The 26,963-nt window shown below is 38.2% G+C and overlaps 2 protein-coding genes across 2 annotated transcripts; both read right to left on the bottom strand.

Moving 5' to 3' along the window:
• Positions 1 to 11,583: 11,583 nt before the first annotated feature.
• Positions 11,584 to 15,339, bottom strand: LOC148599126 (uncharacterized). The gene is made up of 3 exons (XM_088560970.1): positions 15,238 to 15,339; positions 14,722 to 14,847; positions 11,584 to 11,762 (listed from the first exon to the last, which is right to left on the bottom strand). Exons 1-3 carry the CDS (start codon positions 15,272 to 15,274, stop codon positions 11,644 to 11,646), a joined length of 282 nt encoding a protein of 93 aa, XP_088417096.1. The 5' UTR covers positions 15,275 to 15,339; the 3' UTR covers positions 11,584 to 11,643.
• A 7,533-nt stretch (positions 15,340 to 22,872) lies between these two features.
• Positions 22,873 to 26,489, bottom strand: LOC148599125 (uncharacterized). Its single transcript, XM_088561769.1, has 3 exons — positions 26,394 to 26,489; positions 23,345 to 23,470; positions 22,873 to 23,034 (listed from the first exon to the last, which is right to left on the bottom strand). Exons 1-3 carry the CDS (start codon positions 26,425 to 26,427, stop codon positions 22,910 to 22,912), a joined length of 285 nt encoding a protein of 94 aa, XP_088417895.1. The 5' UTR covers positions 26,428 to 26,489; the 3' UTR covers positions 22,873 to 22,909.
• Positions 26,490 to 26,963: the final 474 nt, after the last annotated feature.

The raw sequence follows: 26,963 nt of genomic DNA, 5'->3' as shown, positions 1-26,963 counted from the left end.
TAATGGGCTACTGTTCAACGCTAATGGGCTACTGTTTAGCGGTAATCGGCTACTCTAAAATTATGAATAATTTCATTTTCATCTAATTTTATTCTTTTTCTATTCTCAGATGTCTGATGATAATTCTGACGTGGTGCCATCAACACCACCACGACAAACCAATAGACTAAATGTAGTTTTATTCAGAAAGAGAAAACTTGTTCATGAGGAGGAAATTTATAGTGAAAGTGACACTTGCGATGATGAGAAGTCATTTGAAATCTTAGTGCAGAACAGGAATAAAAAATGGATAAAGAAAGAAAAAAATGAACAATGAAGAACTCATATCAAGTAGAGATGAGGATATAGAATCCATAGGACCGAGAGTAAAGACAAGAAAATGTGTAAAAAGAAAACACAGTGACACAAGTAGTTATGAAACAAGTGTAACTGCCGCGCCGAAGAAAACACATTGCCTAAAGGCAAAGAGAAAACACACTAAGAAAGAAAGAAGTGCTATAGACAGACAACCTTCTTCACAAAAGAACAAGAAATCAAAGAAACGTTTGTTTGTTTGTTTGTTTGTTGGGGTTTAACGTCCGAGCAGCAATATTTCAGCTATATTCAGACGATGAACATGAAATGGACGATAAAATGAACATGAAATGAAAAAAAAGGATGGGTCACAAGGATAATAGGGTCGACAAATTTTGATTGCCACTGGAAAAAGGGGGGTTGGGTAAGGTTGGGCAATTTAGCCTCCTGTGGCGGAGCGCAAAGGTTCCTACTCCTATCGAATACCACAGCAGGGTTCTTTAACTAGCGAGGAACGTGGCATCTTTCCCAACACGGTGTACCACTATGGTTTGCGGTCAGGTTTTCCGTATTATGGCCTGACAACCCCAGCATGCAACACGCCAGTGGTACCCCATTCCACCACCTTGGGCACACATCCCAGTTGCTCTGTAGGCAGAGCGCCTAACCCCGGCTAGGTTTCTGAGCACTATTAAGTCGCCTTATACGACAAGCTTAGCGCTGCTGTAGGCCTATTCTTTTAACACCCGGACCTGCACGGGGCTCAAAGAAACGTAAAAGAGTCAGAGAAAAAATAAAGTGTGAAGAGTGTGGAGTCCAAACTAAAAACATATGGAGGCATATGTTACAGGCACATGGTAAGAGTTATAAAAAAAAAAGGAAAGAGGGTGTAGTTACCAACCGTGGATATATCACATACATATGCCCAGCTCCCAAAAAGGGAGCGCCATCGAGAAAGTGTAGTAAAGTTGAGAGAAGACCAACAGACCATCTAGTTCGGTCACATCTGATTAAGAGAGGCTCCAAAAGACTAAAGAATATGTTGGCCAAGGCAGAACCTGTTCAAAATGAACAGCACACGGATGAAAGTATAGTGATTTCAGAAGAAGAGCAAGAAGTCATCGAAGAGACTGAACGAAAAGCATGAGAAAAAAAGATGAGAAGCAAGAAGGTTATGAAACAACCAAAGCTAGTAAGACACCTGATTTATTTTATCATAACCATAGTATTCAGGAGTTCTGTGACTATTTAACGGAAACCGGAATTAGCAGGCGTGAGGCCATACAGTGTGGTGCAGAATCATATTACGTATGGAAAAGAATGGATCCACTAAAAACTATCTATGGCCTTCTGTATAAAAATGCTCTTTATGCATACACAGAAATTGTGAGCAGTCAATTAAGTGCATCCACGATGATTAAGTATTTCATGTCAGCTGTTCAGCTTATACAGTTCCTGATAAAGAGGGAATACGTAGACAATTATGAAATAATATTAGCAAGACAAATGATTGACAAAATAGCAAGAACAATCACATATTTCGAAGAGAAAAAGACTGAAAATAATGAGAATACCTCATGTGAATCCGATGAGTTTGAGAACGAATCAGATTGTGACAATGGAGAACACATAAATAGTGATTTACCTAAGTTGTATGATGAGAATACCTTATGTAAATCCGAAGAGTCTGAAAAAGATTCAGATTGTGACGATGGAGAACACATAAATAGTGATGTACCTAAGTTATATGAGGCAAAACCCATAATAGAATACCCAGAAGTAGACGACAATAATGGTTCTTATTCAGCAGAAGAAAGTTATCATCGTCCTTGGATCTCCAATTTGATGGATGATTTCAAGACATGGCTATCAGGATTTCCGTAGATGGCCGCCGACAAAACTTCCTCACAACCTTGCAGGCAATCATTAGACATCCTCCAAGAAGTATCCCCCAGGATGGATGCCAGAGCCTTACTTGATAGATCGGCCAAAAACGGGTGGATGGCGGATCATCTTGACTCCACGGTTCCTTGGACCTTGTGCTTAAAATTAGGCTCCTTAATAAGATTTTTAGAATTTTTGACGGACGAAAAAATCTTCAGGAGTGAAAAGATGGAATCCTCAAGACGAATGATACAACACATCAAAGTCCTTAGAAAGGCCATGAAAACGAGACTTAAACAAAGACGAACAGTTATTCAGAAAGAAGAAATTCGTAAGTAAAATCTTTATTTTCAAGAGTAAGCACGTATACATCATTGTGTAAAACGTACACATTGATGCATTAATACATGTATATACACATACATACATGTGTATATGGATATAGATACATTTGTATACAAATACACATATATAGATGAACATACGTGTTTAAACACCAACAAATACATGTTTATACACCAACAAATACATGTGTATACATATATAAATACGTGTTTATAGACCTATACATACCGGTGCATGCACAAACACACACACACACACATATATATATATATATATATATATATATATATATATAATGCATGTACATACGTATATACATACATGCGCATGCATATACATACACATGTATACAAACATGTATATGCATATCCACACATACATATTTATACAACTATACCTACATGTTTATACACATATACATGTATGTACATACACATGCACATTTGTATTTACAACACCTATACTTACATTTGTATACGCATATACATATATATGCATAAACATATATGCAGCTTACATACATACAGGTAAATATGCATGCATATACACATAACAGAGTACACACATGTGTATGCATACATATGTGTACATATACACATACCTGTTTACACATAAACGCATGCATGTGTATACACATGGACATATATGTTTATACACCTATATATACATATGAATACACATACTTCCATACTTTCTATAAAAATATTGATCTTTTCCGATGAAGGATTATTTTCTTCTCTTGCTTTAGTATCTATTAACTCATTGCCAAGGACAAATAATTTGTATTTGTTTAAATATTTGTTTTTTGATATAGATGATTTTTGCTAAGCATTGTTTTCCCTTTTCTGAAAGCTTAAGAGTATTTGAAGAGTATTTTTTCTCTTTAACATTCTGAGTTTTGTTGCGGAAATGGGCTTAATAATTGATTTTGAAAGAATATGTTTTTTTATGAAACATGTCAGTTGATATGATCGTTAAAAGTTTACTTTATTGTATTTGTCTATAATGGTAGAGTAAGTTTTTTTATGCCCCTGCCATTATTCGTCGGGGGCATTAAGTTTTACCATCGTTCGTACGTACCTCTCATAATTTTCCGTCAGCTAATGTCAATTTCCCGTTTACCGGACTTAAACGTAGTATCTACCTTTAAAAAACTTTTAGTCAGCTAAAACGTCCTGTTGATCAGACACACCTATGGCGGGGGCATCTATGTCCAATTGATACATTATCTTCTTAGTTTAAATAAGCATTGCCTTTAATTTGAAAAATACGTTATTAAACTTTTGTGTTCAATTATGGCAGTGTAACACTGTTTTGTGGTATTAGAATAAATATCTGCCTTTAATACAAACTTGTTTTTATTTGCCATGTCAGAACAATATCGTAGTAAGATTCTGAAACAAAAATAGATTGGAAAAATTCCAATGTTGATTATACACAATATGTACTTAGACAAACAAATATATAAACATATTTAAACACGTATAAAATGTGTACACATATACAAAAACTTTGCCGATATGTAAAAAAAAATTCATATATACGCATCAATGTAAACTCTAATACACAATAGTATGTACACTTAAACAAATGTGCAAACACGCACATGTATACAGTAAGAGAATACACACATTCGTACACATATACACAATGGAGTAAACCCATACAAATCTTTACTTGCAAAATTTGATTTTTGGTTTCTTTTTTTGATACGCAATTACTTGTACAATAAAGAATTTAAAATTTTCTTGAACTCGATCAGAAATTGAATGTAATAGAATGGGGAACGATTATTCCTTGACGTTAATAAGGGGAAAGTTATCTTCCCTTTATACCATCTTAAAAGAATAATGTCAAATGTTTTAGTATTTAAGCGAATGAGTTACATACAAAATAGGAGACAAAAGTACGTGAAATTCTATCTTATATTCATCCACACAATCTGGCACATTCTCTGCTACAGTGATCATAATAGTGTTCATTGTAGGTGCTTCCAATCTAAGTCTTTTCACTGGCTGATGTCTTCCTTTTGTTCATATACTTGCAAACTCTTTTTAATTGTCAACTTTTTTAAATGAGTAGCCTTGCTGTATTTAGAGATTGAAATTGCCCAGAACCTGAACATGTAGTGCATGATATTTAATGAGAAACAAGGAATCCATGACGTTAATAAGGGGCAAATTATCTTCCCTTTATACCATCGTGAAATAATGATCTCAAATTGTTGGGTTTAAAAGCGGATGAATCATATACAATATAGGAGACAATAGTACGTGAATTTCTATCTTATATCCATCCATTCATATCATCGTTCTCTGCCACGATTATCATCATAGTGTACATTGTTGGTGCAGTTAAACTTCTCACTGGCTGTTGTCTTCTTTTTCGTTGATCACTTGCAAAATTTCCTTCAATGGTTTCTCCTTTGAATGGTATGTACACTTAAATAAATATGTAAACGCACATATATACAGTAAGAGAATACACACATTCATACACATATACACAAAGGTGTAAACACATACAATTCTTTAAATACATACAAATTGTTGTGCGAATATACATAAATGTGTACACGCAGATAAAGGTATGCACATATACTAGTTCTTTAAATACTTACAGATTGGTGTGCTCATATACATAAATGTGTACACATACACAGGGATTTCAACACGAAATAATAGAAATACCGCCACATACCTCCTCCCATATCGAATTTAAAACCTACTGAACATGGTTCTCGAGAAACAAAATATTAAAAAAAGTGGGGTTTAAAAGATTCATTTTAATCAGAAATGCATAAAAAACGTGCATCTTGGGATACTCCAAAATGTGTAGTCAAAGTAACGACGGTAGCCAAAAAAGGTAAGACATTAACGCCAAAGAGTAGCCAAATACCGCTTAAAGTAGCCACTTTCCCGCAGACGTAGCCATGTACCGCTAAATGGAAACCAATATACCACTGAATGGTAGCCAATTTACCGCTATATGGTATCCAGCAAGTAGCCACTGTATCCGACTTACCGCTACAATGTAGCCATAATAGCCAATTTACCGCTATCAAGTAGCCATGTGGTAGCCATTGGGTAGCCAAAGTAGCCATGAGGTAGCCATCGGTAGGCTTTGATTAGCCATAATACCGCAAAAAGAGTAGCCACTTTCCGATAACATTGTATCAGAGGGAAAATTTTCCGATAAAAACGTTAGCAGGAAATTTTTTCCGCACATTGGGCTACTTTCTCCTAACCCTAACCCTAAACCCTAAACTTTTCTACCGCAAAAAGGTTACCTTATACCGTTTAAGTGTTTTATTTCACCGTAAAGATTGCGGTACTTTCTTACTTAGATGTGGTTTGTTTGTTTGTTGGGGTATAACGTCCGATCAGCAATATTTCAGCTAAAATTCAGACAATGAACAGCCCCGTGCAGGTCCGGGTGTTAAAAGAATAGGCCTGCAGCAGCGCTAAGCTTGTCGTATAAGGCGACTAAATAGTGCTCAGAAACCTAGCCGGGGGCTAGGCGCTCTGCCCACAGAGCAACTGGGATGTGTGCCCCAGGTGGTGGAATGGGGTACCCCTGGCGTGTTACATGCTGGGGTTGTCAGGCCATAATACGGAAAACCTGACCGCAAACCATAGTGGTGCACCGTGTTGGGAAAGATGCCACGTTCCTCGCACGTTAAAGAACCCTGTTGTGGTATTCGATAGGAGTAGGAACCTTTGCGCTCCGCCACAGGAGGCTAAATTGCCCGACCTTACCCATCCCCCTTTTTTCCAGTGGCAATCAAAATTTGTCGACCCTGTTGTCCTTGTGACCCATCCTTTTTTTTATCATTTCATGTTCATTTTATCATCCATTTCATGTTCATTGTCTGAATATAGCTGAAATATTGCTGCTCGGACGTTAAACCCCAACAAACAAACAAACAAACAGACAATGAACATGAAATTGATGATAAAATGAACATGAAATGATGAAATGAAAAAGGGATGGGACACAAGGACAAAGGGGTCGACAAATTTTGATTGCCACTGGAAATAGAGAGAGGTGGGAAGGGTCGGGCAATTTAGCCTCCTGTGGCGGAGCCCTGTGGTTCCTACTCCGGGATATGGCCCCGTGCAGGTCCGGGTGTCAAAAGAATAGGCCTGCAGCATCGCTAAGCTTGTCGTATAAGGCGACTAAATAGTGCTCGGAAACCTAGGCGGGGGCTAGGCGCTCTGTCCACAGAGCGACTGGGATGTGTGCCCCAGGGGGTGGAATGGGGTACCCCTGGCGTGTTACATGCTGGGGTTGTCAGGCTATAATACGGAAAACCTGACCGCAAACCATAGTGGTGCACCTTGTTGGGAAAGATGCCACGTTCCTCGCACAGTAAAGAACCCTGCTGTGTTATTCGATAGGAGTAGGAACCTTTGCGCTCCATCAAAATTTGCCGACCCTATTATCTTTGTGACCCATCCTTTCTATTTTTCATTTCATGTTCATTGTCTGAATATAGCTGAAATATTGTTGCTCGGACGTTAAACCCCAACAAACAAACAAACAAACCTACTCCGGGAGAATACCACAGTAGGGTTATTTAACGTGCGAGGAACGTGGCATCTTTCCCAACACGGTGCACCACTATGGTTTGTGGTCAGGTTTTCCGTATAATAGCCTGACAACCCCAGCATGTAACACGCCAGGGGTACCCCATTCCACCACCTGGGGCACACATCCCAGTTGCTCTGTGGACAGAGTGCCCTAGACCCGGCCTAGGTTTCTGAGCACTATTTAATCGCCTTTTACCACAAGCTTAGCGCTGCTGCAGGCCTATTCTTTTGACACCCGGACCTGCACGGGGTTAGGTAAATCTGAGATAAAAAAAAAATAAGCAAAGAGAATTGAGAGCATGTAAATCAGCAAGGAGACATCTGTAATTTTAAACCCATTAGAAAAGCAAAGGAAAGCATTCATTTATTGGCCCAACAGTATTATGGATCAAGAGGATAATAATAGTTAAAGGCAAATAACGACTGATGGTGAACACGATGAAGATCTAGATGCAGAAGAGCAAGTTGAAGATGATTTTACGCACGAAACATCTACCGGTTCAATCCAACATAAAAGACGAAGTTTTTCATCAGAAGAATCAAGTACCTTGATACAGATTTGCAATACAAATATTTCAGAAGGCGATGTAAGAATGGCATCTATCCTTGCCAGTCTGCAAGCAGGTGAAAGAGGTCTGAGATTGTTGGATACTTGGAAGGCTAGATTTGGAAAGACATATCTGAAGAAAGTAGTTGATAGGGTGCGATGTGAAATGAGGGCTAGGGTTAGGGTTGATGAACTTAAACTTTTGTAACTTCAAATTTTATCTTCAAACAGTTTCAAGGAAAGAAACGAATACACGGACTTTTTTTTCATTTCTTTGTGTTTCTGAAAAGAGGCAGAAACAATTATGATTTTAATGATTTCTCTTCTGTTATTGGTATTGGGAAAATAATAAAATTGTTCATACATGTGTATATATTTCCTCATTTTTTGCATCTCTATCGTGTATACAAATAAAGAAATACAGATATTGATATAGACAAAACATATTCCCTAATAACAGAAAGTGAGACAAAGAGATCCGTTATTCGAAGCACAGAAATACAAAAACATATAAACGACCAGAAAAAACACTACCAAACACAGAACATGAGAAAAAAGACCAAAAACTGAAAAAAGAAATATAAAATTAAATGAAACTTGTAAAAAAATATTTGACATTGAATACAGAAGAAGAAAACAAAAACGTCCCGTGCAGGTCCGGGTGTTAAAAGAATAGGCCTGCAGCAGCGCTAAGCTTGTCTTATAAGGCGACTAAATAGTGCTCAGAAACCTAGCCGGGGCCTAGGGCGCTCTGCACACAGAGCAACTGGGATGTGTGCCCCAGGTGGTGGAATGAGGTACCCCTGGCGTGTTACATGCTGGGGTTGTCAGGCTATAATACGGAAAACCTGACCGCAAACCATAGTGGTGCACCGTGTTGGGAAAGATGCCACGTTCCTCGCACGTTAAAGAACCCTACTGTGGTATTCTCCCGGAGTAGGAACCATACGGCTCCACCACAGGAGGCTGAATTGCCCGACCCTACCCACCTCTCCCTATTTCCAGTGGCAATCAAAATTTATCGATCCCATTGTCCTTGTGTCCCATCCCTTTTTCATTTCATCATCATTTCATGTTCATTTTATCATCAATTTCATGTTCATCGTCTGAATATAGCTGAAATACTGCTGCTCGGACGTTAAACCCCAACAAACAAACAAACAAACAAAGAAAACAAAAACATTACAATTTAGATATAGTATCTGCCAATTAAATAAAAAGAAAAAAAATCAACAAATAATTTGCAAATTGTCCATTTTACAGTTAATTAAACTTTAAAGAAAAGCTTCTCAAAGCAGTAATGTTACCCAACTTTGAAAGCTTCTACTCATGTTCCTAGTCAATAGTATGACATTTGATGTAACTCAGATGTAACAAACATATGGTCTATGAAATTAAAGGATCGATTCTGATATGCTTAAACAAAAAATGTAAGGGGTCATACCTTAAAGGTGAGTAGGGAAAAATTGACAAAAAAATAAAAGCAACGAGGAAATTAGCTGAAAGTGCTCAAAAGGGTCTAAATCGAAAAATCACCAAACATCAAATGATGTCCAAAAAAAAAAATTGGACTGAATTTTTTCGAGTGGGGATGGTTGCCACTTACCGTCCGGTGGAAAACAATTACCGCAGAATGGTAACTTTTTTACCAAATTCCCGAAAATAAAAAATTTGGGAAGAGGCCTTGTACCGTTCTAAGGTTGCAATTTACCGTAAAAAGTTACCAATTATCCCTTTCAACACCGCTTTCCCGCTACAATTGTTTGTTTGTTTGTTGGGGTACCGTTCTAAGGTTGCCATTTACCGTAAAAAGGTTACCAATTATCCCTTTCAACACCGCTTTCCCGCTACAATTGTTTGTTTGTTTGTTGGGGTTTAACGTCCGAGCAATCAAAATTTTGTCGACCCTATTATCCTTGTGACCCATTCTTTTTTTTTCATTTCATGTTCATTTTATCATCCATTTCATGTTCTTTGTCTGAATATAGCTGAAATATTGCTGCTCGGACGTTAAACCCCAACAAACATACCTAATTTTTCCAACGAACATGGAGTAGTTTCTTTCAATCACATCCAAATCATTTCATGTTCATCGTCTGAATATAGCTGAAATATTGCTGCTCGAACGTTAAACCCCAACAACAAAACAAACTTTCCACTCTACGGTAAATGGTAACCTTTCAAATTTACTCCAGCCAATGAGACAGGAGAGTTCTTTCTGAAATCCAAAGTCACGTTATTTCAAGTCCTAAATCGACGTCATTTTTATCGTTTCAACGGCCCGATTAAAAATCGTAATTTCATTTACTTATCGTGTTTCAAAATAATAATCAATGGTACCTGTAGCTTCATAAATAATTCATTTTTTTTCCTTACTCTTTATACATTACGAATGGAAATGAATTCTAATATCATTTTGAAGAAATCAGACGTCATGTGGAGAGTTGGGAGGTGTTGCACGTCGATTAAATCGTCAAACTTGTCGTTCACAAATCGAGTGATGGGCATTAATGGGGTTAAGGGGATAAAATTCATGTAAACCCAAACAAACATCTCCCGGCGTAGGAACCATAGGGCTCCGCCACAGGAGGCTAAATTACCCGACCTTACCCACCTCTCCCCGTCTCCAGTGACAATCAAAATTTGTCGACCCGATTATTCTTGTGTCCCATCCCATTTTTCATTTCATCATTTCATGTTCATTTTATCATCGCCCGTGCAGGTCCGGGTGTTAAAAGAATAGGCCTGCAGCAGCGCTAAGCTTGTCGTAAAAGGCGACTAAATAGTGCTCAGAACACTAGCCGGAGGCTAGGGCGCTCTGCCTACAGAGCAACTGGGATGTGTGCCCCAGGTGGTGGAATGGGATACCCCTGGCGTGTTACATGCTGGGGTTGTCCTGTTATAATACGGAAAGCCTGACCGCAATTCTCCCGGAGTAGGAACCATAGGGCTCCACCACAGGAGGCTAAATTGCCCGACCCTACCCACCTCTCCCTATTTCCAGTGGCAATCAAAATTTGTCGACCCCATTGTCCTTGTGTCCCATCCCTTTTTCATTTCATCATCATTTCATGTTCATCGTCTGAATATAGCTGAAATATTGCTGCTCGGACGTTAAACCCCAACAAACAATGTAAACAACCCTCAACGATTATCACGCCCTCTGGTGGAATGTTTATTGTCTCCCCTTGGACGAAAAAACCTTTAGAGTGACGTAATTGGTCATTGGCTTCCCGGCTGACTCCTCACTGATTTTCGATATTCTTTATTTCGGGAATCATAAAAGGGAATCAATTCTCCGTCCTGTTTCTTTTTTTTCAATGGGAATGCATATTAATGTAACACCACGCCCCTTTTCCTGAGCATAAATACAACGGGAAAACGTTTTGTTTGTTGGGGTTTAACGTCAGCGGGCAGCAGTATTTCAGCTATATTCAGACAATGAACATGAAATGGATGATAAAATGAACATGAAATGAAAAAAAGAAAGGGTCACAAGGATAATAGGGTCGACAAATCTTGATTGCCACTAGAAAAAGGGGATGGGTAAGGTCGGGCAATTTAGCCTCCTGTGGCGGAGCGCAAAAGTTCCTACTCCTATCGAATACCACAGCAGGGTTCTTTAACGTGCGAGGAACGTGGCATCCTTCCCAACACGGTGCAACTTTATGGTTTGCGGTCAGATTTTCTGTATTATAGCCTGACAACCCCAGCATGTAACACGCCAGGGGTACCCCATTCCACCGCCTGGGGCACACATCCCAGTTGCTCTGTGGGCAGAGCGCCTAGCCCCCGGTTAGGTTTCTGAGCACTATTTAGTCGCCTTATACGACAAGCTTAGCGCTGCTGCAGGCCTATTCTTTTAACACCCGGACTTGCACGGGGCAACGGGAAAATGGTTATGAATAATTGAAATTATGATCTGGTGTTTTATATTTATTAAATATGTAAAAGGGATCCATGTCTGATCTAAGTGACACATTAACCACCAATTCCACCAAGTATACCATCAAACGTACAATGACAGTGTCGGTCAGCACCACACCTGGCTCGTCCCAACTGGCAGTGTTCGTCTCTACAGTCAGTCCAGCTGCTGCATCCTATAAAAATGTCGAAATAGGCCATGGTAATGATTGAAAACTTCTCAACAAAACATATTCATGAACATCATTCTTGTGTCATGAGTTTTGTTTGTTTGTTGGGGTTTAACGTCCGAGCAGCAATATCTCAGCTATATTCAGACAATGAAAATGAAATGGATGATAAAATGAACATGAAATGAAAAAAAGAAAGGATGGGTCACAAGGATAATAAGGTCGACAAATTCTGATTGCCACTGGAAAAAGGGGGGATGGGTGAGGTCGGGCAATTTAGCCTCCTGTGGCGGAGCGCAAAGGTTCCTACTCCTATCGAATACCACAGCAGGGTTCTTTAACGTGCTAGGAACGTGGCATCCTTCCCAACACGGTGCACCACTATGGTTTACGGTCAGATTATCCGTATTATAGCCTGACAACCCCAGCATGTAACACGCCAGGGGTACCCCATTCCACCACCTGGGGCACACATCCCAGTTGCTCTGTGGGCAGAGCGCCTAGCTCCTGGCTAGGTTTCTGAGCACTATTTAGTCGCCTTATACGACAAGCTTAGCGCTGCTGCAGGCCTATTCTTTTAACACCCGGACCTGCACGGGGCCGTTGAGGTTTGAAACGACTGCTTGCAGGTTGAAAACAGTAAAATGACGCGATTGTGTCAGATCATTTGAATTGAAATGGGGTTGTATTCAATTCAAAAGGATATTTCCAGTGTTCTCAGGCGGTAGTTAGACCAAGCAAATGCTTTAATAATATATAAATGATGGGGAATCCCATCGATGTAGTGATGAAAAAAATATGGTGGATGAACCTTCTACGTCATATATACCATTCGACCCCAATATATCAGAAACAATCATATGGATAGTATAAGTGTAATATTTGCTGTTATAACGCATGATTTCATATTTTCGTTTCTAAACATAGACATAAATAAATCTCGACCCCAAGTTCCTGTGGACAATATTAGTGTCAATGCATCAAACATCAATTTTAACAGATAGAATAGGAAATAGCAAAAATAATATACTGATCTTTTTAATCAGTAGTATAAACAATGAAAAAAAACATGTATACAGACTTGTTCCTTATATTCGGGATTTGAACAGCTATTTTCAGTCGTTCATGCATGTATGGACGTATTTTGGAGCTCCCAAACTCAACGAACGGCCAAATGCCATTCATTTGATGATTAGGAGAGGAGAGAACGACCGAAAATAGCTGTTTAGTCCTTATAATTATATCCCGACATTTTGGGATTATGTTTTTAAATGTGTTGAACCGGTATATGTATTTATACAATCTAGTTCTGGGACAATTTAATTTTAGGGCGAATTTACTTGTAATTAGATTTTTAAAATTTATAAGTTTTTTGGTACCCAAAAGAACCTAAGATACAGGATACTACAGACACTGTGAAGTCAGCCTCATATCTTGACCTACACTTAGAAATCGATGGTAAAGGAAAATTGACCAAACTTTACGACAAACGCGATGACTTTTCATTCAGAATTGTCAACTTCCCTTTCATATGTGGCAACATCCCTTCAGCACCTGGAGTGTTCATATCACAACTCATACGTTATGCCAGAGCTTGCCGAAACTACGCAGACTTTTTGTATCGCGCTAGAACTCTAACAAATAGGCTTTTGGAACAGGGTTATGTTGCTACAAGATTGAAGTCATCACTACAAACATTTTATGGTCGTCATCATGAACTCGTGGATCGTTATGATGTATCCATCAGCACCATGAAAACTGATTTATTCAACGGGTCATTGTTCACCTTTCATCGTTTGTCTACCCCGGACTTTACTTTTTATGAGCAACTGTTATACCAAGTATATCGTCATAAAAATATTTCTGTAAGGTTTTCTTTAACATTGACTTGAATAATGTGAAAGTATCCTTACCGCTTGCTCAACAACTGGGTAGACAAGTATAATTTGATTAAAACGACCTTAATAAATTTCTTAAGAACCTATCATTCGCAATAACATTTTACTAGTTTTTGAACACTTTCATCATCGACTGCTGACCAATTGGATCCAATATCATGTCTAAATAATGTTATACCAACTAGTCCTGGTTGTTAAACAACCCATTTGTCGCCTTATGTTTACTATTCATCAATTTATCTTTTTTTTACTTATTTTTTATAACTGTTCTAAGGGAAATAACCCTATATCAGGATTAACTGATTCCCTTGATTTCATTTTTATTACAAGATAATCTAAACGTTAGTATTCGGTTATTCATAGACTTTTTACGGTATATATAAGTCGCTTACATGAAATCGACATCCTACAACCAGTCCCGTGCAGGTCCGGGTGTTAAAAGAATAGGCCTGCAGCAGCGCTAAGCTTGTCGTATAAGGCGACTAAATAGTGCTCAGAAACCTAGCCGGGGGCTAGGCGCTCTGCCCACAGAGCAACTGGGATGTGTGCCCCAGGTGGTGGAATGGGGTACTCCTGGCGTGTTACATGCTGGGGTTGTCAGGCTATAAGACGGAAAACCTGACCGCAAACCATAGTGGTGCACCGTGTTGGGAAAGATGCCACGTTCCTCGCACGTTAAAGAACCCTGCTGTGGTATTCGATAGGAGTAGGAACCTTTGCGCTCCGCCACAGGAGGCTAAATTGCCCGACCTTACCCATCCCCCCTTTTTCCAGTGGCAATCAAAATTTGTCGACCCTATTATCCTTGTGACCCATCCTTTCTTTTTTTCATTTCATGTTCATTTTATCATCCATTTCATGTTCATTGTCTGAATATAGCTGAAATATTGCTGCTCGGACGTTAAACCCCAACAAAAAAACAAACAATCCTACAACCAAAAGTTAAAGCCACCATTAAATATCCGTTACACATGTATTGACTGAGGAAATTATTATATGAATGGAGAATAGTACATAATTGATTGTCTGGTGTGTTTGGAGAAAACACAAGGTGTATTGATACATACTGTGTCCGGTTGTGCCACTACTGCAGGTACAGTGTCCGTTCCCACAAATAACTTTATGACTTGTGTCCTGGCATGTTGTCTGGGTACAGTCGCTGTCCTGAGAACAGGTTTCACAGTATACAGCCACTAAAATAGCAATAGAGTTACGGTTAAAAGGAGAAATCAGAAGAACAATGAAGTGACGAACAGAGGACCAGTGAAAATAGAAAACTGTTTTTATTATTGCTTAACTGTATTAAGTATACAAGAAATAAAACAAACAGAGTAGCCTGCATCTTTAAACAAATCCAACTAATTGGTAGTTAAGCATCGCAAAAATAATACCAAGTGACAATTTGTATGGACATAACGTGAAGAACAAATACTATATTTGAAAAAAAGATAGCCGACGCATATTCTCGCTTTGTTAATACCCAAATCTGCAAGCTCCATGCAGCGGCAGACGTTCGTTTCTAATAATAAATCTGTTACTAGTGGAACATCGGCAATTAACATTGCCATAAAACAATTACTTACCAACAAAACAAAAGAGAATGAATACAGCTTTCATCATTGATTTTCTGACTCAAGATCCCGTAGAATACTTATTATATAGATATATACTGATCTTGTCAGAGGGGCCAATGAGGGATTTCAATACATTTAAGTTTTGATAATGAAAATATTCTACTCAAGTGATATATTAATTGCCTAAATCATTAAGTTCAAAGTTTTAATTTTCCTAATCTTCATTGTAGTCATAGCAATATGCGATATTACCAGTAAGCAGTGTTTGTTTGATCTAACCGAGACCCCTTTTTGGATACTGTTATCTCTATGTCCTTTGTCATGACTAACTATCATGTATGAAGAATTGTACTGTAATACGGTATTACAAGGCTGAATAGTGGAACTAAACTGCCGTCCATGTATTTATGGATTTTAATGTAATGCTTATGATGAGAGATTGTCATGAAACATGTTAACAGCATAGTTATTTTAAATATTTGTATAATGATGTTTGTATATCTTAAAACCCCTCTGGATGTACGAGTTCCTCTTGTACTCATCTTTTTTATCGGATATCTTTGTATAACAAAATTTGTAAAATTGATTTTGTTTTGTGTGCAGGTCCGGGTGTTTAAAGAATAAGCCTGCAGCAGCGCTAAGCTTGTCGTATTCTCCCGGAGTAGGAACCATAGGGCTCCACCACAGAGGGCTAAATTGCCCGACCCTACCCACCTCTCCCTTTTTCCAGTGGCAATCAAAATTTGTCGACCCTATTATCCTTGTGACCCATCCTTTTTTTCATTTCATGTTCTTTTTATCATCCATTTCATGTTCATCGTCTGAATATAGCTGAAATATTGCTGCTCGGACGTTAAACCCCAACAAACAAACAAACAAACGTTAAACCCCAACATTTTGGGGTTTAACGTCTGACCAGCAATATTTCAGCTATATTCGGACGATGAACATGAAATGGATGATAAAATGAGCATGAAATGATGATGAAATGAAAAAGGGTTGGAACACAAGGACAATGAGTTCGACAAATTTTGATTGCCACTGGAAATAGGGAGAGGTGGGTAGGGTCGGGCAATTTAGCCCTCTGTGGTGGGGCCCTATGGTTCCTACTCCGGGAGAATACCACAGTAGAGTTCTTTAACTTTCGAGGAACGTGGCATCTTACAAACGCGGTGCACCACTATGATTTGCAATTAGATTTTCCGTATTATAGCCTGTGTAAAGACGTAGGATAGTCGGATTGTCAGTTGGCCAGCATTCATAGAGACAAAAGCAAAAAATAATATTTTACTAAAACTAAATAAACTGAACAAATCAAACAAAACTAAACATATATATACAACATGCAAATGAAAGTATGTAAGCAAACAAAAGTCACAGTTCACACACAGTAAACAAACTAAACATTGGTGTAGTAAAATCTAATAGATTATTCAATCATCATCTCTCACCATAGCTTCTACAGTACACCAGCCCCGTGCAGGCCCGGGTGTTAAAAGAATAGGCCTGCAGCAGCGCTAAGCTTGTCGTATAAGGCGACTAAATAGTGCTCAGAAACCTAGCCGGGGGCTAAGCGCTATGCCCACAGAGCAACTGGGATGTGTGCCCCAGGTGGTGGAATGGGGTACCCCTGGCGTGTTGCATTCTGGGGTTGTCAGGCTATAATACGGAAAACCTGACCGCAAACCATAGTGGTGCACCGTGTTGGGAAAGATGCCACGTTCCTCGCACGTTAAAGAACCCTGCTGTGGTATTCGATAGGAGTAGGAACCTTTGTGCTCCGCCACAGGAGGCTAAATAGCCCGACCTTACCCATCCCCCCTTTTTTCCAGTGGCAATCAAAATTTGTCGACCCTATTATCCTTGTGACCCATCCTTTTTTTCATTTCATGTTCATTTTATCATCCATTTCATGTTCATCGTCTGAATATAGCTGAAATATTGCTGCTCGGACGTTAAACCCCAACAAACAAACAAACAAACGTTAAACCCCAACATTTTGGGGTTTAACGTCTGACCAGCAATATTTCAGCTATATTCGGACGATGAACATGAAATGGATGATAAAATGAGCATGAAATGATGATGAAATGAAAAAGGGTTGGAACACAAGGACAATGAGGTCGACAAATTTTGATTGCCACTGGAAATAGGGAGAGGTGGGTAGGGTCGGGCAATTTAGCCCTCTGTGGTGGAGCCCTATGGTTCCTACTCCGGGAGAATACCACAGTAGAGTTCTTTAACGTGCGAGGAACGTGGCATCTTACAAACGCGGTGCACCACTATGGTTTGCGATTAGATTTTCCGTATTATAGCCTGTGTAAAGACGTAGGAGAGTCGGATTGTCAGTTGGCCAGCATTCACAGAGACAAAAGCAAAAAATAATATTTTACTAAAACTAAATAAACTGAACAAATCAAACAAAACTAAACATATATATACAACATGCAAATGAAAGTATGTAAGCAAACAAAAGTCACAGTTCACACACAGTAAACAAACTAAACATTGGTGTAGTAAAATCTAATAGATTATTCAATCATCATCTCTCACCATAGCTTCTACAGTACACCAGCCCCGTGCAGGCCCGGGTGTTAAAAGAATAGGCCTGCATCAGCGCTAAGCTTGTCGTATAAGGCGACTAAATAGTGCTCAGAAACCTAGCCGGGGGCTAAGCGCTATGCCCACAGAGCAACTGGAATGTGTGCCCCAGGTGGTGGAATGGGGTACCCCTGGCGTGTTGCATTCTGGGGTTGTCAGGCTATAATACGGAAAACCTCGCCACAAACCATAGTGGTGCACCGTGTTGGGAAAGATGCCACGTTCCTCGCACGTTAAAGAACACTGCTGTGGTATTCGATAGGAGTAGGAACCTTTGTGCTCCGCCACAGAAGGCTAAATTGCCCGACCTTACCCATCCCCCCTTTTTCCAGTGGCAATCAAAATTTGTCGACCCTATTATCCTTGTGACCCAACCTTTTTTTCATTTCATGTTCATTTTATCATCCATTTCATGTTCATTATCTGAATATAGCTGAAATATTGCTGCTCGGACGTTAAACCCCAACAAACAAACAAACAGTACACCATAATCGATGGTCAAGATCTAGGACGCAACGATTTCTGTAGACTTTCAATATAAATTCAAACTAAATTTCACCATATCAATATATATTCATTTCTGATTCTCATGGCACACTATAATTTTCATTTCCCATATAAATCAACCCAATTTATCTTTCAAATTGACCAATACACACTTTTCGGCCAATATAAATTTCAGAAATAATTAACACAATTCTTGTGCAGAATATCCACACAATATTTAAACATTTCACCATATACACCGACGGAAAACTAAATGCAGCAAATTTCACTGTGTAACAAATGGAACTGTAGAATATTATAATGTAACATCCCAGCTAAATTAACACCAACTATCGCTGACTATAAATATTACACCATCCGCTAAATTACGGAAATATGGGTCGTTGTTCACCGTACAAATCTGACATTAACATACGGTATTTAGGTAGATCTGTGTCAAAAAATAGGACGATAGCATTTGACAATATTTACGTTGTTTCCTTCAAAACGGAGCACAAAACTGGATAGGAAAACCCCAGAGCAGATTCAACATATTTTCCTGTGAAACTCCATGTCCTGAACTGACAATTCTGAGACCTCACCAAATATGTGAATTGCAAACTTGGACACAACACGTCCAGTCACTTCAAAATCTAAATGGGCTCTGCCTAACCGCTTTACCTGTATAAATCACCCGTGCTTACGCACCTGTTTGGCGGGAAAATCATTGAGCGGGTATTACTTACCTTAAAAAAAATGCCAAGATATTTGTGAACTACATCATCTATTTCAAACTATGGGCAAAATAATAAATTAGTAAATGCAAAAAATGAAAATAATATAATGAAGTTCGTTACATCCTGACAACCCCAGCATGTAACACGCCAGGGGCACAGGGCCCCCGGCTAAGTTTCTGAGCACTATGTAGTCGCCTTTTAAGACAAGATTAGCGGTGTTGCAGGCCTATTCTGTTAACACCCGGACCTGCACGGGGCTTTGTAAAATTGATATATTTAAAAGTAACGGAGGGAACCAAGGTTATAGCGGAAATCAAAAGAATGTAATCCAGGGAGAAAGACCAGACATGGAAAACAGACAAACACGACAAAGAACATACTGTAACTAAAATAATACATACAAAGTAACAAAAGTAGAGGAGCAACTGGGACTCCACTAAAAACTGGGAGCCCCGTGCAGGTCCGGGTGTTAAAAGAATAGGCTTGCAACAGCGCTAAGCTTGTCGTATAAAGCGACTAAATAGTCCTTGTGTCCCATCCCTTTTTCATTTCTTCATCATTTCATGTCCATCGTCTGAATATAGCTGAAATATTGCTGCTCGGACGTTAAACCCCAACAAACAAACAAAAACTGGGATCATGGACCAGGTACACCGGTAGGGTAAGCGTCCTCTGCTTTTCTAGGAACACCCGCCGAGTTGCTCATAAAAAATCAAGTCCGGGGAAGAGGAAAGGTAACTATGACACGTTTACCAAATCAGTTTTAAATGGGCACATGGATACACTGTTACGATCCACAAGTTCATGAAGACGACCATAAAACATCTGTAGTGATGACTTCAATCTTGTAGCAACACCGCCCTGTTCCAGAAGCCTAAGTCTAGCGCGATACAAAAAGTCTCCGTAATTATTGCAGGCTCTGACATAACGTATGAGTTGTGATACGCAGGTGCTAAAAAGATGTTGTCACAGATGAAAGGAAAGTTGACAATTCTGAATGAATGGTATTTCAGAGCTATAGTAACTACTATTGTGACTCCTTAATGCGTCGCCGTTACCTTACAGACCGACTTTTTGGGTGATGAATATAAGAAAATACGTCTTATACGCTGCCTAAAAAAGTTTTATTTCTAATATCTATATCTTATAGAAAAATATTCTTTTTTCAGACAAACAGACTATAGATGATGAAATTTCATGTCTTATGTCTTGAGCTTGACGCAACGTCCCCCCAAAATGAATACTTTAAGTCCGTGTCTGGGTTTTTTATAGTTGTATTGTAATTAGATCTTTTATTTCACTAATTTGTTGTCCATATACTTTGTACTGTTTTGTATACTGATTTTGGAGATTTTGACTGGTGACAATTAATTCTGCCCATTTGTGAGGAAATATATAGAATAAAATGAAACGCAATCGAAGCGGGAGGATTGGCGCGCTATAAAACCTGGTTTAACCAACTTTTCATTTCAGAAATGTCTGTACCAAGTCAGGACTCTTTTGGTGGTTTTCAACTTTTCGGTTTTAACTTTAATATTGCCATTTGTTATGCGAACTTTTAATTTCGGTAATTTTAGTCTCGGACTTTCTCCCGCCAAAACGTCACAAAAAGAATATCTATCCGCCGTTCTCAAAATACAAAATTCATGTTGAACATAGGAATGAATAATGGGGGAAATCTATGTAATAAATAGGATAATAAATTAGTTATCATGACTAAACAAAATATGATCACTAGTGCCAAAAAAGCACAAAGATTAAATTTTTGCGCGGAACAAGTTCGACACACTCGTTATATCTAAGCGTTCTTAAGGACATCGTGATCACATTTTGTTTTTTTTTGTTTTTTGGTTTTTTTTCTCCTTTTTTTTCTCACTCTTCAATTAATTATCCTATTATTATTGCGGTTTTTGTTTATTCATGACCTAGCAAATATTACATTTTTGTTAAAATTGAAGTTTTGAATCATATTTCTGCTAAAGCAACTCTACCATATTTAATTGTCCAAATGATTTAAATGATATTCCATAAGAAATGTAACCCATGCAGGTCCCGGTGCCAAAAGAATAGGCCTGCAGCAGCGCTAAGCTTGTCGTAAATGGCGACTATATAGTGCTCCCCCTAGCTTCCGGTTAGAGTGCTCTGCCCACAGAGCAACTGGGTTGTGTTCCCCCAGCTGGTGGAATGGGGTACCCCTGGCGTGTTGCATGCTGGGGTTGTCAGGCTATAATACGGAAAACCTGACTGCAAACTATAGTGGTGCGCCGTGTTGGGAAAGATGCCACGTTCCTCGCACGTTAAATAACCCTTCTGTTGTATTCTTCCAGAGTAGGAACCATAAGGCTCCGCCACAGGAGGCTAAATTGCTCGACCTTACCCACCTCTACCTATTCCCAGTGTCAATCAAAGTTTGTCGACCCCATTGTCCTTGTGTCCCATCCCTTTTTTCATTTCATCATCAATTTCATGTTCATTGTCTGAATATAGCTCAAATATTGCTGCTCGGACGTAAAACCCCAACAAACAAACAAACATTTACAAATAGTAATGTAATTGCTATGTTGTACCTATTTTTTGTTAGTAAATATTTTTACGATTAATTTTATTATCATCACAAATACTTATGGTGCTAGAATAATATATCATTGTTTTAAGATAAAACTCAAATTAACGGTTATAAAGAATACGACTTAAGTTATGATTAGAAGGTATTTACAAATCATTAATCATTATAACAGTAAGGTACATTTATATTCGGTTATCCCTTCGAATTCGTCTTTAAATTGTCAAATGTTTTTTTTTATTAAGTAGAGTCTAAACAAAAAAGATTGTGATTGATGCTTTCAAGAACCCAAAACAAATTATTGATATTTCTTATTTAGAAACAATTATAACCACATGACCAGTCTTTTTCGTGTGGTCGTTTTTAGGCGAAACTTTAATGAAATAATTATTGTTTTTGTTTTGGTTGGGTTGGGTTGAGTTAGGGTTAGAGAGCTATATACTGTCTTCCAAAATAAAGATCTGTATGCAGAATGGACTACAGTTACAGTTATGTAAATATTTGGCGTATGTAGATCATTGATTTTCTCATTTAGTTTTCTGCTTCATTAATCATCTCTACAATAGACAGTTTCTGAGTGTCTAAATTTTACATGTAATGGCATTCAATTGTTAATGCATCTAAGTGTATAAAAATGTATAATCATGATGTTGGTTCCATAGTCACATTTTATGTACATCAATCTAAATTCTAACTATACCGTCCCTGTGCAGGTCCGGCTGTTTGAAAGAATAGGCCTGCAGCAGCGCTAAGCTTGTCGTAAAAGGCGACTAAATAGTGCTCAGAAACCTAGCCGGGGGTTAGGCGCTCTGCCCTTAGAGCAACTGGGATGTGTGCCCCAGGTGGTGGAATGGGGTACCCCTGGCATGTTACATGCTGGGGTTGTCAGGCTATAATACGGAAACCCTGACCGCAAACCATAGTGGTGCACCGTGTTGGGAAAGATGCCATGTTCCTCGCACGTTAAAGAACCCTGCTGTGGTATTCGATAGGAGTAGGAACCTTTGCGCTCCGCCACAGGAGGCTAAATTGCCCGACCTTGCCCATCTTCCCTTTTTCTAGTGGCAATCAAAAGTTGTCGACCCTGTTGTCCTTGTGACCCATCCTTTTTTTTATCATTTCATGCTCATTTTATCATCCATTTCATGTTCATTGTCTGAATATAGCTGAAATATTGCTGCTCGGACGTTAAACCCCAACAAACAAACAAACAAACTAACTATACCGAAAAATTAAAGCAACAAAATGACAACAAAATTATTAATACAAAATGTATTTGTTGTTTTAGGTTTTTTTAACCATCGAGAATTCCTCCAATTCCTCCTAGTCCATCAAAAATACAATGACAATGACCGTTCCTACAATGGGCAGTACCAAAGGCACATCCGTCAGCTTGGCAGAGTCCGTGGCCGTGACAAGCTGTAATTAAAAAAAAAACAATGTCGGAGACCACAGCAGTAATGACCAAAAATAAATCATTCAAAAACGAAAACAGCTTTGGATAAATTGTGTTCCATATAGCAAAGGCAATACTACGGCGATTGCTTTCCGTTCCCGTAATACTCCTTTTATTAGACATTTTATCCTCTAATTCATTATTTATTTATCATGCTTGTAGAATGCGCGGGTAAATCCCTTTCCTGTGTTCTTTTCAGTGAACACTTTAGCGTTATAAAAACAAATGTAAAGCCCTCTATTATACAGATTGTAATGTGGTGAGTTAACGTACTTTGTCCATTTGGGCCTGAACTGCAAGTACAATGGCCATGCGCACAGATCACCTTGTGTGTTGAGTCTGCGCATGTTGTTTGATCGCAATCACTGTCGTTTGAACATGTCTCACTGTAAACTGCCACTAAAAGTAAATAGTCAATATAAAAATACTATGATTCAATTTTGCAAATGCTCGCCACTGACGTGCTACTTGTATAATGCATATTGTAAACGTACTAATTTTCGCGGATTCTGTCAAGTGAACGTATTTGTGGGTATCAATTTTTGCGTTTTCAAAAGAAAGATTAGCGTAACATAGTGTTAAAATTCGATTTTGCAGGTACTATTGTCCGCGGTTTTCTGTTCGCTGCGAAAAAAGCGACAATTAGTACGTTTACATTATTTGATATTTTTACTAGGCTTTTTCTGCATTTAACTAAATAACCTGAGTTGCTAGTTCAACTTGTGTGGAATTCCTTATCCATTTTAGAATAAAATTATGCTAAGAAAAAAGCCAAGCCTCAGTCTTACCAAGCTTACTCTGTTTAATTAAGTTTTACCACTTTGAGTATACAAAACTAGCAAAATATTATCTAACAATAGTAATTTCCTTATTCAGATCTGTATTAAAGAGAAACCAATCATCCCCAACTAAAATCAGCCAAATCGAACAAAATCAAGAGCAACAACTCTTACAAAGTGGCAAACTCATACACAAACTATATAAATTTAACCTCGAAAGTGCAACAGCCGAATAACTGATTAGACAAACTAGAGATTCTAAGGAGCCTTATCGCTCATCTTGCATGCTCTGCCATATTTTCCTTTTAATAGATGTTTTTTCTTGAATAAAAAATCAATAACGTTAAACCTGTGTCAAGATATATGCAAAAAACTGCGTCTAATTATATTTCCGACTTCACAACTAATTAGAAATTCCCACATCAGTTATAGATAGAATACCCTTTAGTTCTAATCGGTCCAGTAATGCATGGGAGAAACAAATAGTTTTGAAACAAATGATATTGAAAATAGCAAAAAAATTCAAAAAGGGCAATAACAAGTGTGAACAGATTTCTCATCATGCTAAAAACTTTAACCCCGTCAAAATTTGATATATGTAAAAAAAAACTGCAGTCTGGCTGTTATATTTTATTTTTATTAACAGCGGTCAGGTTTTTTACCGATCAAATATCCCCTCATTCAAGGCAGAATGCCATAAGAAACATTCATGCAAAGTTTGGTTACAATCGGTCCAGTAGTGTCAGAGGAGAAGAGTTTTGAACCAATGTTAATGGCGACAACGGACGCCAAGTGTTGGCAATAGCTCACATGGCCGTTTGGGCCAGGTGAGCTAAAGATGGGTTTTTTACGTAAAGAAACCACCTCCTGTCTTTTTTTTCATAAAACAGTACGTATATGTTTAAAAGTCACGCTATTCGTATAATTTTGTCTACAAATACAATATAGGGATAATCTAGTCTTTACACTCTAACATAGTTCTCTTCCAATTTACTAGAGATTTTAATCGAACGTCGGAATAATGTAATAATGCGCTGTCATTGCTCGGCAGAAAAACTTTTGTACTAAGGATATAATAAACACGTCTCATAATTCATTTTTCACTTGCGATATCCATATTATTTTGAAGTCTTTCATTTCGGACAAAAAGATCATAGATGATGAATTTCAATTATATCATCGATATATCTTCTATTTTAGCTACAGTTTTACATACTATTCTACTTTGGCAACTTTTCGCTGCCTGTTTGTATAGCAATATACTGGAACCAATTAACCGTAATGGAATCAGGATGTCTAGCGCGTTATAAAACATGTTGTTACATATAATAACCATCGAAAATGCCTGGGCCAAGTCAAAAGCATTGTAGTTGTTTCAAATTGCCTTGATATCGCCATTTATAATATGGGCTTCCTTCTTTTGACTATTGTCTAGAATTTGCTTATCAATTCGGTAATTTTGTTCTGCATTTTTGTCTTCTTTTATATGAACCTTGATATTAAATATAAGTCAATGACATTTCTGTAGACTTCATATCGTCTTTCCAACAAGGAAACTAATAAAGCAATATGACAAACAAAAACGTTACCTAGTCACTTCGAAAACCTTCTGTTTTTCAATACTTTAAATCTCGACTTAACTTTTTATTTTTAAGTGGGTAGTATTTTTGGTGCCTTTCAAGAAAGCATTTTATTTAAGCTGAAGTAAAACAATCATTAGTATACAATCCAAAAGGTGTGAAGGAACGATTGCTTATTCTTTATAAATCACGATTATAAGTATAAATAATAGTATAAACAAAATGTTATCAATTTCCCTTGTACTTTCTGGAACTCTGTTATATTTCTAAGCACGACCTGAAAAAGTAGAACGTTTTGAAATTCGGTTTTTAATTGCCGTTTGTTTGTAATGTCCTCACATATCTACAAGATAACTTTATTTAGATTACTGTTTTGTTTGTTTGGGTTTAACGTCCGAGCAGCAATTCTTCAGCTATATTCAGAAGATGAACATGAAATTGATGATAAAAATAACATGAAATGAAAAAGGGGTGGGACACAAGGACAATTGGTCGACAAATTTTGATTGCCACTGGAAATGGGGAGAGGTGGGTAGGGTCGGGCTATTTAGCCTCCTGTGGCGGAGCCCTATGGTTTCTACTCCGGGAGAACACCACAGTTGGGTTCTTTAACGTGCGAGGAACGTGGCATCTTTCCCAACACGGTGCACTACTATGGTTTGCGGTCAGGTTTTCCGTATTATAGCCTGACAACCCCAGCATGTAACACGCCAGGGGTACCCCATTCCCCTAGGAACCTTTGCGCTCCGCCACAGGAGGCTCAATTGCCCGACCTTACCCATTCCCCCTTTTTCTAGTGGCAATCAAAATTTATCGACCCTATTATCCTTGTGTCCCGTCCTTTTTTTCATTTTTTATTTTTTTCATGTTTATTTTATCATCCATTTCATGTTCATCGTATGAATATAGCTGAAATATTGCTGCTCGGACGTTAAATCCCAACAAGCAAACAAATAAACTTACCGACTAAACACAAGAGGAGAAAAACGGCTTTCATTTTCGTTGGTTATATGCAACTGATTATTACCAGATGCATTATTCATTTATATAGTGAAAAATAGGTCGGAAGGGTAAATAAAGGGAGTTTTATTAAACTGCATAATACAATCCAGTAATGTATTATTTCTTCTTTTGACATAAATATTGCGGTTCAAGGAGCGCAATGAGAAAAATAATTTGTCTAGATTTTAAGTGAATGTCGAGCGACGATAATGTTTGTTAAAATAGTTTTGATGTGCAATTTTTTTTCTTATAGGCCTCGTTTGGATAGTGTTTGACCTAGAGAATTGAACTGCTAATGTCATAACAAGATAAAGCATTTGAAACTCTGTTTATAGAATTAAACGTTTCTTCTGTCACGACGACTATGATAAGGCTTAATGAATCAAAAATTCAACTTACTCGATTTTTTTCACATTTTGCTTCTTTTATTTCTGCTTTCATAATTGATGTGCTAATATGTAGCTGTAGCAGTTACCTATTGTAATTTTCATTAACGAAGCCATGCACATAGACATAGAATGATGCAAAGCA

The sequence above is a fragment of the Perna viridis genome, chromosome 14, assembly GCF_037379345.1.
Source record: "Perna viridis isolate PV_CMFRI_1.1 ecotype Kerala chromosome 14, ASM3737934v1, whole genome shotgun sequence".
NCBI lineage: Eukaryota > Metazoa > Mollusca > Bivalvia > Mytilida > Mytilidae > Perna > Perna viridis.
The sequence above is the reverse complement of the archived record's forward strand: the minus strand, read 5'-3'. Positions and strand labels throughout refer to the sequence as shown.

Bases quoted from the DNA above. Each gene is read 5' to 3' on its own strand.
- LOC148599126 (XM_088560970.1), bottom strand. From the start codon at position 15,274: ATGATGAAAGCTGTATTCATTCTCTTTTGTTTTGTTG. The intron at 14,848-15,237 runs GTAAGTAATTGT...TTGCTATTTTAG, and splicing joins CATTCTCTTTTGTTTTGTTG to TGGCTGTATACTGTGAAACC. The intron at 11,763-14,721 runs GTATGTATCAAT...ACATTTTTATAG, and splicing joins TAGTGGCACAACCGGACACA to GATGCAGCAGCTGGACTGAC.
- LOC148599125 (XM_088561769.1), bottom strand. From the start codon at position 26,427: ATGAAAGCCGTTTTTCTCCTCTTGTGTTTAGTCG. The intron at 23,471-26,393 runs GTAAGTTTATTT...ATTTACTTTTAG, and splicing joins TCTCCTCTTGTGTTTAGTCG to TGGCAGTTTACAGTGAGACA. The intron at 23,035-23,344 runs GTACGTTAACTC...TTTTAATTACAG, and splicing joins TTCAGGCCCAAATGGACAAA to CTTGTCACGGCCACGGACTC.